At 49.3% G+C, this 14,551-nt stretch overlaps 1 protein-coding gene across 4 annotated transcripts in view; it reads right to left on the bottom strand.

The window, feature by feature from the left end:
• Positions 1-14,551, bottom strand: part of LOC123933518 (general transcription factor II-I repeat domain-containing protein 2) — a 37,004-nt gene that overhangs the window by 6,547 nt on the left and 15,906 nt on the right. For 3 of the 4 annotated variants that reach the window (XM_045992762.1, XM_045992765.1, XM_045992763.1), the window contains exons 5-11: positions 14,288-14,471; positions 14,086-14,114; positions 12,566-12,620; positions 12,229-12,272; positions 10,573-10,650; positions 6,006-6,062; positions 3,200-3,262 (exon numbers count right to left, since the gene is read on the bottom strand). In XM_045992762.1, the coding sequence (XP_045848718.1) occupies positions 3,200-3,262; positions 6,006-6,062; positions 10,573-10,650; positions 12,229-12,272; positions 12,566-12,620; positions 14,086-14,114; positions 14,288-14,471 (510 nt within the window). The remainder of the gene's footprint in view (positions 1-3,199; positions 3,263-6,005; positions 6,063-10,572; positions 10,651-12,228; positions 12,273-12,565; positions 12,621-14,085; positions 14,115-14,287; positions 14,472-14,551) is intronic. The other variant, XM_045992764.1, reaches the window with a different exon arrangement.

Genomic DNA, 14,551 nt, shown 5'->3' with positions numbered 1-14,551 from the left:
TTGCTAGGTGGTCATTATCTACCAAATAACTTATAGCCAATCCTTTAGAAAACTGCTCTCCAGAACAAAAAGGTGATTGGACTTGTAGTCCCTGTACGAGCGTCATGTCCCACAAGAGAGGAGCACAGCAGGGAGGCCATCTTGGAGAATGTTTCCATCGACCTGTGTTCAAATCACCGCCGGACTTTGATTCTAACATGGGATTCTTTATGTTGTTTCCTCGTTTAATTCAAGTAGAGTTCACACACAACGTTGCGTTGGTTTCAGGTGTACAACATACTGATTTGACAACTCCGTATGTTACACTACATTATATTCATAAAAGTACTTTGAGGTAACAACCTAAGCATTAATCTATGGAAGAATGGATAACCCAGGATTTATGCACATGGTGGAATATTATTCAACCTTGAAAGAAGTTTTGTCATTTTCTGCCATGTGGATGAACTTTGGAGAATTTATTTTATTTGATTACGTTATTATTTCTAAGTTTTTTGAGAGAAAGCGTGAGCACACATGAGTGGAGTGGGGAGCGGTGGGGAAAGGGAGAGAGAGAATGCGAAGCAGGCTCCACGCCCAGCTCAGAGCCCCATACAGGCCTCCATTTGACGACCCTGAGATCATGACTGGAGTCAAAATCAAGAGTTGGGCGCTTAACCGACTGAGCCACCCAGGCGTCCCTAGAGATTTAAATGAAAGAAGTCAGGCCCCAAAGGGCACCCACTGTACGATCCCACCTGTGTGAAACAGGTAGAAAAGGTAAATCCATAGAGACAGAGAGTAGCCTGGTGGATGCTAGGGGCTGGGGGAGGGAAAAATGGGAGGAACTGGTAATGGGTTTGGGGTTTTCTTCTGAAGAGATGAAAATGCTTTGAAGCTAGATAGAGGTGGTCACCCAACACAGTGAATGTACAAAAGCTACCGAACCGTTCACATTAAAATGGTTAATTTTATGTAATGTTAGTTTCACGTCAATAAAAAAAAATTTGAAAGTATTTTAAGGGTTTCCTTTCATGGGATTTTAAGGGAAAACCACCTCACTGTATGGCTCAGAATGGGGGTCCCAGATGCCACAGTGAGGCCTTACGACGGACTGAGACTGGGCCGTGTAAATATCACGTTTTATCTGTAAACCCACCAGGCCCCACGGACTTCAGGTATGGCGGACTTAGCACAAATCCATCCATCCCTCCCTCCTGGCTATGGGTCAGGGACATCACCTCTGGACAGGGGGCATCTCCTCTGCGTCCCGTTACCCGGACGGCATCACCGCATGACTTCCAGTAAAACTGTCAGAGCTAACACCCCGTGAAGAAGCTGTCCCTTCACATAGAACCGATCAGTGTCTGAATTCCCCCCCACACGTAATTAACCCACGCTTCCTTGGGAGAGTGAACGGTGAAAGGCAAAATGAAGAAAAGTAAATCACACAAAATTCCAACACTGGTCGCTATGGTTTTTTTGCTTTTTGGTATTATCTTCTGTCTTTTCTTTCTACAAAAAAATCTCTTTAGAAACAAAACTGAGATCGTAGTATAAATTACTATTATTTTTAAATATTTCATTTCTTTCTTTATTTATTTATTAGCAGGGAGCGGGGGGAGGGAGAGAGGGAGAGGAAGAGAGAGAATCCCAAGCAGACCCCGTGCTGAGTGTGCAGCCTCATTCCAGGACCCTGAGATCACGACTGGGACCGGAACCGAAATCAAGAGCCGATGGTTAACCCACTGAGCCACGCAGGCGCCCTGATCCTATGAGAAATCATGACTTGGGTCTCCCTGTTTTGTTTCTAACTTGTCTCGAGCCAGACGGCTGTGTTTTCCACTGAATGCACGTGGGTAGTTTTCCCAGCGGATGGCCACAGTCCTTCCTCAGACCGCTGGGCACCCGGGCTGCTCGCTCTTTTTCTCCCTTATAAATAGTGATGGGAGGGGTTTTCCCTCTGAAACAAAGTCAACGTGATGAGAGCAGTTTCAGAATTCAAAGAAATGAAGTAAAAATGGAAGAATCAAATCTGGATGGGAACAACCATTCCATTTCAAAATCCCCCTAAAATGGCAATTCGATTCAGACTCTGTGGTGAGTCACGGGAAATAATATTATCTCTAAATAAAAGGGCTCCCGGGGCGCCTGGGTGCTTCAGCCAGTTCAGCACCTGCCCTTTCGCCCAGGTCATGATCTCAGGGTCCTGGGATCGAGTCCCAGGTTGGGCTCCCTGCTCAGCGGGGAGTCTGCTTCTCGCTCTCCCTCTGCCCGCCCCCACTCATGCTCTCTCGCTCTCTCAAATAGGTAAAATCTTTTTTTTTTTTTTTTTTAAGATTTTTTATTTATTTATTTGACAGAGAGAGATCACAAGTAGGCAGAGAGGCATGCAGAGACAGAGAGAGAGAGGGAAGCAGGCTCCCTGCTGAGCAGAGAGCCCGATGCGGGACTCGATCCCAGGACCCCGAGATCATGACCTGAGCCGCAGGCAGCGGCTTAAACCACTGAGCCACCCAGGCGCCCTCAAATAGGTAAAATCTTAAAAAAAGAATAAAAAGACTCCCACAGCAATTAAGCAACATAAAGAAATGAAAGTCCTCCAACCGGTGGGAAGAAGTAAAGCCCTCACGATTGGCAGACGACGTGATACTACGTATAAAAAACCCTAAAGGCTCCACCAAGAACTACTAGAACTGACCGATGAATTCAGTAAGGCCGCAGCACACAAAATCAATGCACAGAAATCTGTTGCGTTCCCACACACTAACAGTAAAGCCAAAGTGAAATTAAAAAAACGATCCCATTGACAACTGCACCCAAAATAGTCAAATAGCTAGAAATAACAACCAAAGAGGGGAACGACCTCACTGATGAAAGAAATTCAAGAGACGCAAAGAAATAGGAAGACATTCCATGCACACCCAGGGGAGTGGCAGGCAGAGGGAGAAGCAGGCTCCCCCGCCAGCAGGGAGCCCGACACGGGACTCGATCCCAGGACCCTGAGATCATGACCTGAGCGGAAGGCAGACGCTTAACCACTGAGCCCCCCAGGCACTCCCAACCCAGGCCCTTCTTTCTTCCCTCACTTGGGATGGAGCACAGTCTGCGTCCTGGCCAGTGCTGAGCTGCACGGACGGACACACACACACACACACACACACACACACCCCATGCCACACTGAGCAGCGTCCCTCCGACGAGGCTTCCGGAAACTCACCTTCCATTTTCACCTCAGCTTTGGGGTCCTCACTCGTTTCTGAAGGGACACGCGGAGTGGAATCTTGAAAAGAAAATGTTTAAAATGATATTCCTTGCTATGTGCCCTCATGTTCCAGCCTTCTACGGCCCCTGTACCGAGACAGTAGCTTGGCCTGGCATGATCAACCCAGTCCGTACTTAACACACGTAAAAGTATAAATGTGAAAGTAATTTTTAAAACATTTTTACTTATTTTTACTTTTTTGGAAAATTTTAATTCAGTTAGCCAACATGGAGGACGTCATGAGTTTCCGAGGTAGAGGTCAGTGGTTCGGCTGCGTCTAACAGCCAGTGCTCAGCGCATCTCGGGCCCTCCTCAATGCCCATCCCCCAGGCACCCCGTCCCCCGACCCCGGTGCCCTCCAGGAACCCTCAGTTTGTTTCTTGAAGTTAGGAGTCTCTCATGGTTTGTCTCCCTCCCTCGTTTCTCCCCATTTCGTTTTCTTCCCTTCCCCTATGGTCCTCTGCACTCTTCCTCATGGGCCTCATACGCGTGAAAGCACGTGATCATTCTTTCTCTGACTGACACATTTTGCTCAGCATCACACCCTCCAGAGGAATATCGAAAAAGAAAACCAAAGTTGGCAGCATCACAGTTCCGGACTTCAAGGTCTGTTACAAAGCCGGCATCGTCAAGACAGCATGGTACCGGCACAAAAACAGACACATAGATCAGTGGAACAGAACAGAGGGCCCGGAAATAAACCCTCAACTCTATGGTCCACTAATCTTCGACAAAGCAGGAAAGAATGTCCAATGGAAAAAAGACAGTCTCTTCAACAAACGGTGTGGGAAAATCGGACAGCCACATGCAGGAGAATGAAACTGGACCATTTTTACACCATCCACCAAGATAATTCTTTTTACTTATTATTTCTATTTACTTTTTTTTTTTTTAAAGATTTTATTTATTTGATAGAGAGAGATCACAAGTAGATAGAGAGGCAGGCAGAGAGAGAGGAGGAAGCAGGCTCCCTGCGGAGCAGAGAGCCCGATGAGGGGCTCGATCCCAGGACCCTGAGATCATGACCTGAGCTGAAGGCAGCGGCTTAACCCACTGAGCCACCCAGGCGCCCTATTTCTATTTACTTATTTCTTTTTACTTATTATTACTATTTTGTCATAATCTCTACACCCAACGTGGGTGTCGAACTCATGATCCCGGGATCAAGGGCCTCACGTTCTTTTGACTGACGCGGCCGGGCGTCCCTAAATGTGAAGGTAATTTTGACTTTAAGAGGGATCATAGGGTAAGAAAGGGTAACTTCCTAAGGGATAAGGGGAGGCAAGAAACTCTCACATATTAAGAAACAGTACCCGTTAGTGGACATGGAATGTCCTTCTCTTTGAGGTAATGGAATCCCTATGGTCAGAAGCACTTTCTTGCTGTCACCAGACACCCCCCGGACCAAAGAAAGCCGGGTGCTCTGCGGGGCGGACCCCCTGCCACCGGCCCCCAGGGTTCAGCCTGTTATGACCCCGGAGACACAATCGATTTTTCTGGTTTGCCAGAATGATGCCCCAGGGACACAAGCCTGGCTGGACGATCTCATCTAACTCTGGCTCATTTTTGAAAGCGTCCGTTGGTTGTTCGTAGAGGAAGAAAGACTCTAAACGAATCAGTTGTTGGGTATTGGACCGTTGTAACGTAAGATACAACACTGGGGGGACATGGGTGAAGACACACCATACATCTCTGCTCCTGAAGCTTCTTCTTCTTCTTCTTTTTTAAAGATTTTATTTATTTGACGGAGAGACACAGCGAGAGAGGGAACACAAGCAGGGGAAGCAGGAGAGGGAGAAGCAGGCTTCCTGCTGAGGAGGGAGCCCGATGCGGGGTCCGATCCCAGGATCCTGGGACCATGACCTGAATTAGAGAAAATACAAATCACTTTGGAACCAAGACAGACATCCTACTCCTAAAAGCAAGGTGTTCTTGCCACTGAACCGATAAAGATGCCCCATGCCTCCAGGTTTGGGAAGGAAATCTCCATTATTAATGCTACCTTGGACATGTATGAACCATTTTAAGAGTTCAGGCCTTATACACGATACTCAAGATTCATACACAAAGCGAGGGAAGGACCATCAAATTTTACGTCTAGGGGCGCCTGGACAGCTCAGTGGGTTAAGCCTCTGCCTTCGGCTCAGGTCATGATCCTGGGGTCCTGGGATCGAGCCCCGTATCGGGCTCCCCGCTCAGCAGGGAGCCTGCTTCTCCCTCTCCCTCTGCCCCCGCTGCCCTCACTCCTGCTCTCTCTCAAATAAACAAATCTTAAAAAAAAAGAATTTCCTAAAATACTTCTCAACTCTGTTCAAAAGAATTTGGGGGGGGTGGGCACCTGGCTGGCTGTTGGGGCACCATGCAGCTTTTAATGTCATAAGTTCGAGCCCCATGTGTGGTGCAGAGTTTACTTAAAATTTAAAAAAAAAAGGAAGAAACTAAAAAAAAGGGTTTTGGTATGCCCATCAAGAAGACAAAGTGGATAAAGCAGTAAATGGCACAGGGGGAAAGCTTTCGGACTGCACAACTTCGGATCTGGGTGCTTTAAGAAGAGTCACCCACGGGTCAGAAATCAAGAGTGACAGTTCCTGAGACCACATTTTTGCGCCAAGACTCGGGTGGTTTTCTGAGGAGGCATGCCGGGAAGCTGCCTCACCGCCAAACATGCGCCGCGGGTCTTTAAAAGACCGTGTTCTCTGCAAAACACTGCAAACCAGAACACCAAAACCGAAAAGAGGCTACAACGCCTGGTTTCTCTGACCTTCCATGGGGAACTCCGTTTCTGTCACTTCGCCGCTGGCACAAGGATGCTGGCTTTCTGAAAGGGACGCAAACGATAGATTAAAAAAAAAAAAAAAAGCCAAAATAGAAAATGTAAACAAGAATTCACTTAAAACCAAGCCAACAGGTCAAGCCCCACGCCGGAACGTACGTGAGAACCACTCCGAGTCCTTGCCATGAAACTCATACAAATGATTCCTTCTTTATGCTTTTTCTTTGCTGATTTATCTGCCCTTGGGAGAAGATCCACACGCACCAGAGCAGAGATGGCAGAACGAGGCCGTGTGTCCATCTCCGATGCCAACAGCCACCAACGCCACACCCTGCCCTCCTGCCCCCGCCCCGTCCTTCAAGTAAATCCCAGGTCCGGCCGCGCGGGGGCGCGCAGACTGTGCAAGACGGAGGGACTGGTCCTTCCCCTTCCGCACACCACGGCTCCCCCCAAATTAACAACTGTTCTGTACCCTCAGCTCACACCGGGTCACTGTGCAAACTTCCTCAACTGCCTCGTACACATTTTTTAAAAAAATGTCATATTTGGGCACAGTTTGAAACTTACAGAAAAGTCACAAAAAGAGTAGTACAAAGAGGAACCACATACCTTTTGCTTTGAGGACATGGAGAGAAGGGTTTATGGTTTCCCTTGATTATGTGCAGTCGTGGCTCCCCGCCCCCGCCCCAGCTTCCTAGGTAGCCGGATCGATGCATGAATAGGGGACGTCCTTTTCTCCTTCTCTGACCCACCCGAGGATAAGTTAGGGACCCCATGGCCCTTCACCTCTGAACACTTCCTTCCAGCCTTCCCTCCTCCAGGGCGGGATCCGGTCTAGAGCCCGGCGTTGCGTCTTGTTCCCACTGCTCTTGACCCTCACTTAACCTGGAGCGGTTCTGTAGTCAGCCTGATTTTTACAGCATTTCCATTTTAGAAAAAGAGAGACTCCTGGGGCACCTGGCTGGCTCGGCGGGTGGAGCGGGCGAACCTTGATCTCAGGGTCGTGAGTTTGAGTCCTTTGTTGGGTGCAGAGATTACTTAAAATTTAAAAAAAATTTGGGGTGCCTGGGTAGCTCAGTGGGTTAAAGCCTCTGCCTTCAGCTCGGGTCATGATCCCAGAGTCCTGGGATCGAGCCCCGCATCGGGCTCTCTGCTCAGCGGGGAGCCTGCTTCCCTTCCTCCCTCTCTGCCTGCCTCGCTGCCTACTTGGATCTCTGTCTGTTAAGTAAATAAATAAATCTTTAAAAAAAAATTTTTTTTTAAATTTAAAAAGGGAGGGAGATGAGCCTCCCTCCACTGAAAGTTCCTTATTTCGAGTTGGTCTTTTCTAGATTTCTCTCTAGACACCACAGCCACTGGTGACTCCTGCTTGATCCAGTCTGTTATAACGGTTGCAGAAGGATGGCTTCCCAATTCCAGCGCGAACCAGCGCTTGCCGTTCCACGGAATCCATAAATGTTCTCCTGTAGCTTGTTTGTTCAAATCAGGATTGTGACAGAGCCCCACACGCTGCATTTGGCTGAAATGTCTCAAATATCTTTCCCCATAAAGCAGGTTTCTGTCCATTTCTTCTCTAACCTGCCATCATTCGATGAAGAAAACCACCTTGCTGTGTTCCTCCCGCTCTGGAGTTTCCTGCCTGCATCCTCGTGGTGTGTCTTCGTGTTGTTCCTCTATCCCCTGTGTTCCCTGCAAACTGGTGGGTAGATCTAGAGGCTGGGTCAGACTTAGGTTTGATTTTGGGGATAAGCGTTCCCCAGGTGCACCTCCTACTGGATGGCATCAGGAGGCACAGGACTTCTGCTCACCACCTTCGTGATGTGAACACTGGACCACTGAGTTCAGGAAGTGTCTCCCTAATACATTTGTGATAAATTTCCCATCAACGTTCTATGAATGGCTTCACTGGCCATTGATGATTATTGCCAAGATGCATGGCTTCATTGGGGCTTACGAAATGGGGACATTTTATGGCTTTTTAAAAGCCTTATCCTCCCCCCCCCCCCCTTTTTTAAGTAAGCTCTATGCCCATTGTGAGGCTTAAACTCATGATCCTGGGAAGAAACCTGAATGGTATCGATCCTCTTACCACCGCCAATGTCAAGGGACCTGGGCGTGGTGTATTTCAGCAAAGCTTGTCCGACGCATTCTCTATTCCCAGGGGCCCCAGGGATGGGGTACCTGCACGTATGAAAGACCTTATGGGACTTCGCAAGTCACCGATGTGTGTGCGTGAGTCAGGGGTCTTCTGAGAGGTCTGTGCTCGGATGGAGGGTGAGGTCCAGGTGGGGTCGGGAATCAGACTTTCGTATAAACCTTGCACAAGCCCCTGGGCTCTGGGGGGGCCACAGCTGACGTCACGGCAGGGGGTGGGGTGTTCCACAAAGGCCAGTCGACATTCTGAGCAGGGGGCCTTGGTTGCCCTTATGGATCTAGACATTCCTCCCTCACTTCAAGGGTATATAATGATGTCAGTGCTTCAGCACGTGGGGACTTCGCCTGAGTGGTGGCAAAACCTATCCGTCCCATGGAAAGCCATCCACGACATCAGGCAACTTTCACCGTTAGGGCATCAAGAAGGAAGGGGCCCCGCTTAAGGAGTTTTTGTACCGAGGAGATATCTTGAATAGTTCCTTCCTTTCCAAGCCAAGCAGGAGAAAGATTAGAAAGCGCACATTTAACCTAAATGTGGTTCTTCAAACAACGTGCTTCTTTCCAAAAAACTGAACCAGAACAATGGTACGTACGTCTATCCAGTCCCCTACTCATTTCACTGCTGCCTTGGGAGCAGACTCTGGAAGTACCCCAGGTTCTCCCAACTGTATACATTTTTTTAAAAATTTATTTGACAGATAGAGATCACACCAACTGTATACATTTTGATAAAGCTCGAGGTCATTTGAGTTGAAAAGGATATTCCTGGGAGTCAAGATGTAATCATATGCACTCTTTTCCAAAACAGGAGCGATTGAGAAACAGGCTACATGGATTCTTTGCAAGGGACGTGCTCGTTCAGCAAGCACATGTGAGCGCCTGCTGTGTGCATGGCCCTGGGCTTGGGGCCCTGGGGCTCAGAGCTGGGGGAAGACGCTGTGCCCCCCCCACCCCACCCCAGGAGCCCGCCACTGGCTGGGGTCGTCCGCAGCGAAAGCATAAATACCACACAAGCAGGCAGGACTGAAGGCTGCGTGCACTTTGGGGGCGGAAACTCCCTGCTCTCCTTGAGATTCCCACCGTCCAGAAAGTGGTGGAACTTGCTGGAAGCCTACAGAGCCAGGAGGGAACCCATACACGGAGGGATTAGCTTATATTAAAGCCGGGGGAAGGAGGATTCAGGGCCTGTTCAGGGACAGGAATCAGCCTGAGCAGGACGTCTGAAGAAATGAGGGGAGGGGGACTGATCGTCGGGGGACGGTGTGGGCAGACAGAACAGGGAGCCGGGAAGAGCGATGGAAGACACGGGTGAGGAGAAGCCACAGACGATGTGTGAGCCGGGGAGGGAGGAGACAGACCCCGTTCTTCAGGAATAAATGATTGGGGGACAGGACGTAGGACAGATTGAAAAGGGATCCAGCTGTGTGTGTGTGGGGGGGCAACCAGCCCGGAACCAGAGCGATAGGACGGACACTCTCACTGGTCTTTAGTTTTTTGGGAAAAAAAATTTTTTTCCCATAGGTTACAGAGCTCAGAATGGCGCAGGAATATTTCAAAGGTAAGATTTCTATGGGAAACACTTCGAACCTGGTCACATTTGAGGAATTAACTGCGAAATGTCCCGCAGTCTGCCTGCCTTCACAGCAGAGTCAAAGACAAGACGGGAATCCGGGGGCTGACGACGCTCTGATGGACGCGACAACATCGTGTCGTCCAGCTGCCATCACGCTGGGAGGGGTCCATCCGGATTCTGGCCTCTGGGGAGAGGACCTCGCCAGACAACTACAGACCACCTACCCGCGCCCTGTGTGAAAAGTGTGCGTCTCGGGTAAGCCGTGTCTTCTGTTCCCCATTTAACTTGTCCATGAAACAAATATTATTAAGAACGGGACCTGAATTTCTTCACTCTCACATTCATGTCTTTTAACTTTTGATACTTTCCCAGTAATGTAGGGGACAGACCGGACAGGAGAAGATCAGAGAGAAGCTGTTGTTGTTGTTTTTAAGGTAGGCTCCACGCGCAGCACAGAGCCCAGCACGGGGCTTGAACTCACGACCCTGAGATCGAGACCTGAGCCAAGATCAAGTCACACGCTTCACCGACAGAGCCACCCAGGCCAGGATTTTTGAACACACAAAATAAGACTTCCTAACAGATACACTCAGGTAATGTATGCCCTGGATTCACATTTGCCCTGAAGCATGTGGATTCAGGCTACATGGGATCTGTGTTATGACTGTGAAACGCTTTATGTCAAATCGCCCTGCACTAGATCCCGGGCACGTGGGTCTTTTTTTTTTTTTTTAAATTACTATCTGATTGTTTCTCAGAAGGGGGCTAATGACAATTTTCCATCACCGATAACTTTTAGGGAAGAAAAGGAGGCTAAAATGGTATTACCTTGCGTGTTGTAGTGATAGTAATTAGGATCTTCCGATTCCTTCTTGACGGACACAGCTGCCGTCTTCACCGCGGTGCCTTAGGAGGCAACGAAAATGATAAAACCATGTGTGAGTCCACAGCACCCCCCCCCACACACACCCAGAGAGGCAGGAGCTGCTGCTGAAACTTTCAGGCTCTCAGTTAACATAGAGACACAAGAGTGAGCGAAACCACACGGAGCTCACAGTCTCTGAGCAAACGCTAAACCCGTATAAAAACAGAAGTCATAGCAACAAAACAACATAAAATCAACATAAAAGGCAAGAAGAAAGGAGGGAGAGAAGGAGGATGAAAGGAACAGAAAGAGGAAGGGAGGGAAAGGATGGAAGAAGAAGGTCGAGTTCCCAGCTTGAGAAAAACATTTCCTTTTGAGACAGCAGTGTATACATGTGCGTTTATGTAAATCCGGTAAACATTCTTTTTCCTTTTTTTTTAAAGACTTTTAAAAAATTTATTTATTTAACACAGAGAGAGATCACAAGTAGGCAGGGAGGCAGGCAGAGAGAGGGGGAAGCAGGCTCCTTGTTAAGCAGAGAGCCCAATGCGGGGCTCGATCCCAGGACCCTGAGATCATGACCTGAGCCAAACGCAGAGGCTTAACGACTGAGCCACCCAGATGCCCCAAGGTTATTTAATGCCCTACTCACCACCACCCCTTGTACTGGTAATTTCTTTGGGATTTTCTACATAGACAATCCTGGCATCTGAACAGAGGCCGTTATGTTTCATCATTCCCAATCTGTGTGGTTCTTATTTCCTTTTCTTGTCTTATCACTTTTTTTTCAGTACAATGCTGGAAGGGAGTGGGAGAGGGGATATCCTTGCCTCATTCCTGATCTCAATGGGAAAGGTTCTAGTTCTGTTTTTGTTTTTTTTTTTTTTTAAAGATTTTATTTATTTATTTGACAGACAGAGATCACAGGCAGAGAGGCAGGCAGAGAGAGAGGAGGAAGCAGGCTCCCCGCTGAGCAGAGAGCCCGATGCGGGGCTCGATCCCAGGACTCTGGGATCATGACCTGAGCCAAAGGCAGAGGCTTAACCCACTGAGCCACCCAGGCGCCCCTGTTTTGTTTTTTTAAGATTTTATTTATTTGGGGCACCTGGGTGGCTCAATGGGTTAAGCCTCTGCCTTTGGCTCGGGTCATGATCCCGGGGTCCTGGGATTGAGCCCCGCATTAGGCCCCCTGCTCAGCAGGGAGTCTGCTTCTCCCTCTCCTCCTCCCCCCACTAGTGCCCTCTCTCTCAAATAAATAATAAAATCTTTGAAAAAAATATTTTATTTATTGAGAGAGCGGGTGTGTGAGAGAGAGTGGGGGGAAGGGGCAGAGGGGGAGAGAGAATCTCAAGCAGACGCCACACTTAGCACAGAGCCTGATGCAGGGCTCAATATCCCGACCCTGAGCCCCCCAGACGCCGCTGAAAGGATCTAGTTTCTCACCAAGTGTGATGTTAGCTGTTGGCTTTTTGTAGTTGTTTTTTTTGTTGTTGTTACTTTGAGAGAGTGCCCCCCCCTTCTACTTTACTGAAAGTCTCACATTTTAGAAGTAAAACCAAAGAAAGGAGTCAAATGATAACCCGCTATATAGTTGGTTTTAAAGGCTTCGGTGTACATACCGGAATCTTCCATGGGCTCAGTTTTCACACTGACGGGGCCGCAGCTGAAAGGAGAAGGGAACCCCTGTCAGGACAAGCTGGTGGCGTGAGACGTGACCACAGGCATCGTACAACATCCCCCGATACCCGCACCATCCTTGCTCCCCTTCCCGTTAACCAGACGAACACAAACCTAATTTAGTATTAACATTCTTGTACTGTGTCATACAAATAAAGGTGTCCAGAGAACAGAGTCTTAAAATCCCCAAATCCCTTTGAATATAGAATATCTAACTTCCCACGGTCTAAAAACTAACACTTGGGGTTATGTGCGCATTTGATTTGTTATACCCCCTACCTTTCGCTTGGCGATGTCACCGACCTCTTAGCGTCTGTGGCCGCCACAGGCCCACCTGTGCGGGAGGAGAAAGACACATGCTAGCCCCTTTCCACACCTTGAAAATGCCAACATTCAGAGGCACGTAAGGTGAAAGCCAGGGTAGGGAGAACACAAGTCCAGCCCCAGCCCTTAGGCCATCGTCCTGGGCAGAGACAAACTCAGAGCAGCCCTCGTGTCCTGGTGCCACGTCTGGGGGCAGATTGTGGGCCGAGGAGTAGACTGGGGCCGGAGCGACCTCACGCAGGTCACTAAACCTCCCGGGGCCTCAGTTTCCTTGTCTGAAAATGGTGGTAGGGTGACGATCAATTAATACGTACAAAGTGCTTAGAATCGTGCCAGGGACAGCCCATGTGTGGACAAAGGCTGAGCAGCTAATACACTCCTATAGTGAGAATACAAGCCATGGGGGACATGGGCCACCGGTCACCGGCCGCCCCTCACCCTCAGGTCCCTGCTTTAACAGTACCTGGGGAATTCTGGGAACTTAAAAGTGCTCTCCAAGGGGCTTTGCTATGTAAGTGGTTCAGGCTCGGCACAATGTCACGTTGCCCGTGAACCCTGCCTGCGCCTTGTGAAGCCCCACCCCTCCCCTGCGCCTTTTGTTTCTGTAACTAGTTGACCGGCCAAACACCCTTTTAGGCCTGGTCTCCCAAGGCCAGCTATGGTGCTGTGTTTCCCACTGCATTCCAGAATAATCTGAAGGAGAAAGAAGTGGGCAGAGGTGGATCTCCAAATGCTTCTGGCAAAATTGTAATTTCTTGGTCCCTTCGCCATCAAAAGTTAAGGAGATGATGAAGGGTTGTGGGTTCTCAAACGCGGCCTCCAACACCCACACGTGCCACTTTCTGCCAGAGCACGTGGGACAGGCTTCCTGGCAGAAGCAACACACTGAGACCCTGCTTTAGCTTGAGAACCTGGTCCTCCAGGAAGCCCTTCTGGTCACACAATTCTAACCCCTTCCAGGCCTCCGGGGACGACCACCAGCCATCCTGAGAACATCACAGGTCATTGCCGGTTCTCAGTTGGGCAGTCTCCTTCTTTCTAGATCGTGAGTCTCGGAAGCACGGGAACGGTCACATCTCCTACACCCACTCCGGAACCCAACAATGCCTGGACTGTGGCTGCGACTCAAAGACCATGGCGGGACCTGGCACCCTCACGCTCCTGTTCTTGAGGACAAGGTTGGCCCTCCTGCCCTCCATGGCCCAGCCATGGAAGCTTGCCGTCTTGAGACCAGGGAGCAGAATCCCGTCTCAGTTCTTGCTGTGGTGGGTCCTTCCCTGACCTGCTCACCCTGCCAACAGCACGATCCCCCCACCCCCCGCCCACCCTGGAGTGTCAGAAGGTTGCTACCTCCATGGGGAGAAGGCAAGGAATACACAAGCTTCCGAATGTACCAAAATTGCATTTTAATTAAGAAAAGCAGAACTGACTTAGCAGCCAAGGGCAGTCACCAAGTATGAGAAGCTATCACTTACCTAGCTGACCCGCTGGACCTAGGAAAGGTCTGCAAGAAAACCGATACTATTACCTGACATGAACACACAAGGAAGACAGATCAAACATCCGCATAACCAGCTTCTACGTGTAACAGAACTTAATGAACAAACGAACTTGAAACGAAGCCGCCCGTTTATCCTCAAAAGGACTAGCTGTTACGAGGGGGATAGAGCCTGCCACCTGTTTATGATGAATGAAATCCCCGCTTTGTTCTCCAAGATCCATTTCAGGGTGGCGAGACCATAGTTCTCAGGGGTTTGAAAGGCCACACCTTCTGGAAGGCCCTGCACGGCCACAGCCCCGGGGTCTCGCAGCATCTTCTCATACGGAACAGGTACCATTGCCGTCGTCCCCAAGGCTTTCCCTAGAGGAAGAGTCCAGATGCCTTTAGATGGAATTAACCCAGACCCTACCGATTGGTTTCATTAGTGGAAGGAAGGAAAC

This window comes from Meles meles, chromosome 21 (genome assembly GCF_922984935.1).
Source record: "Meles meles chromosome 21, mMelMel3.1 paternal haplotype, whole genome shotgun sequence".
Lineage (NCBI taxonomy): Eukaryota > Metazoa > Chordata > Mammalia > Carnivora > Mustelidae > Meles > Meles meles.
This window is presented reverse-complemented; position numbering and strand designations above follow the sequence as displayed.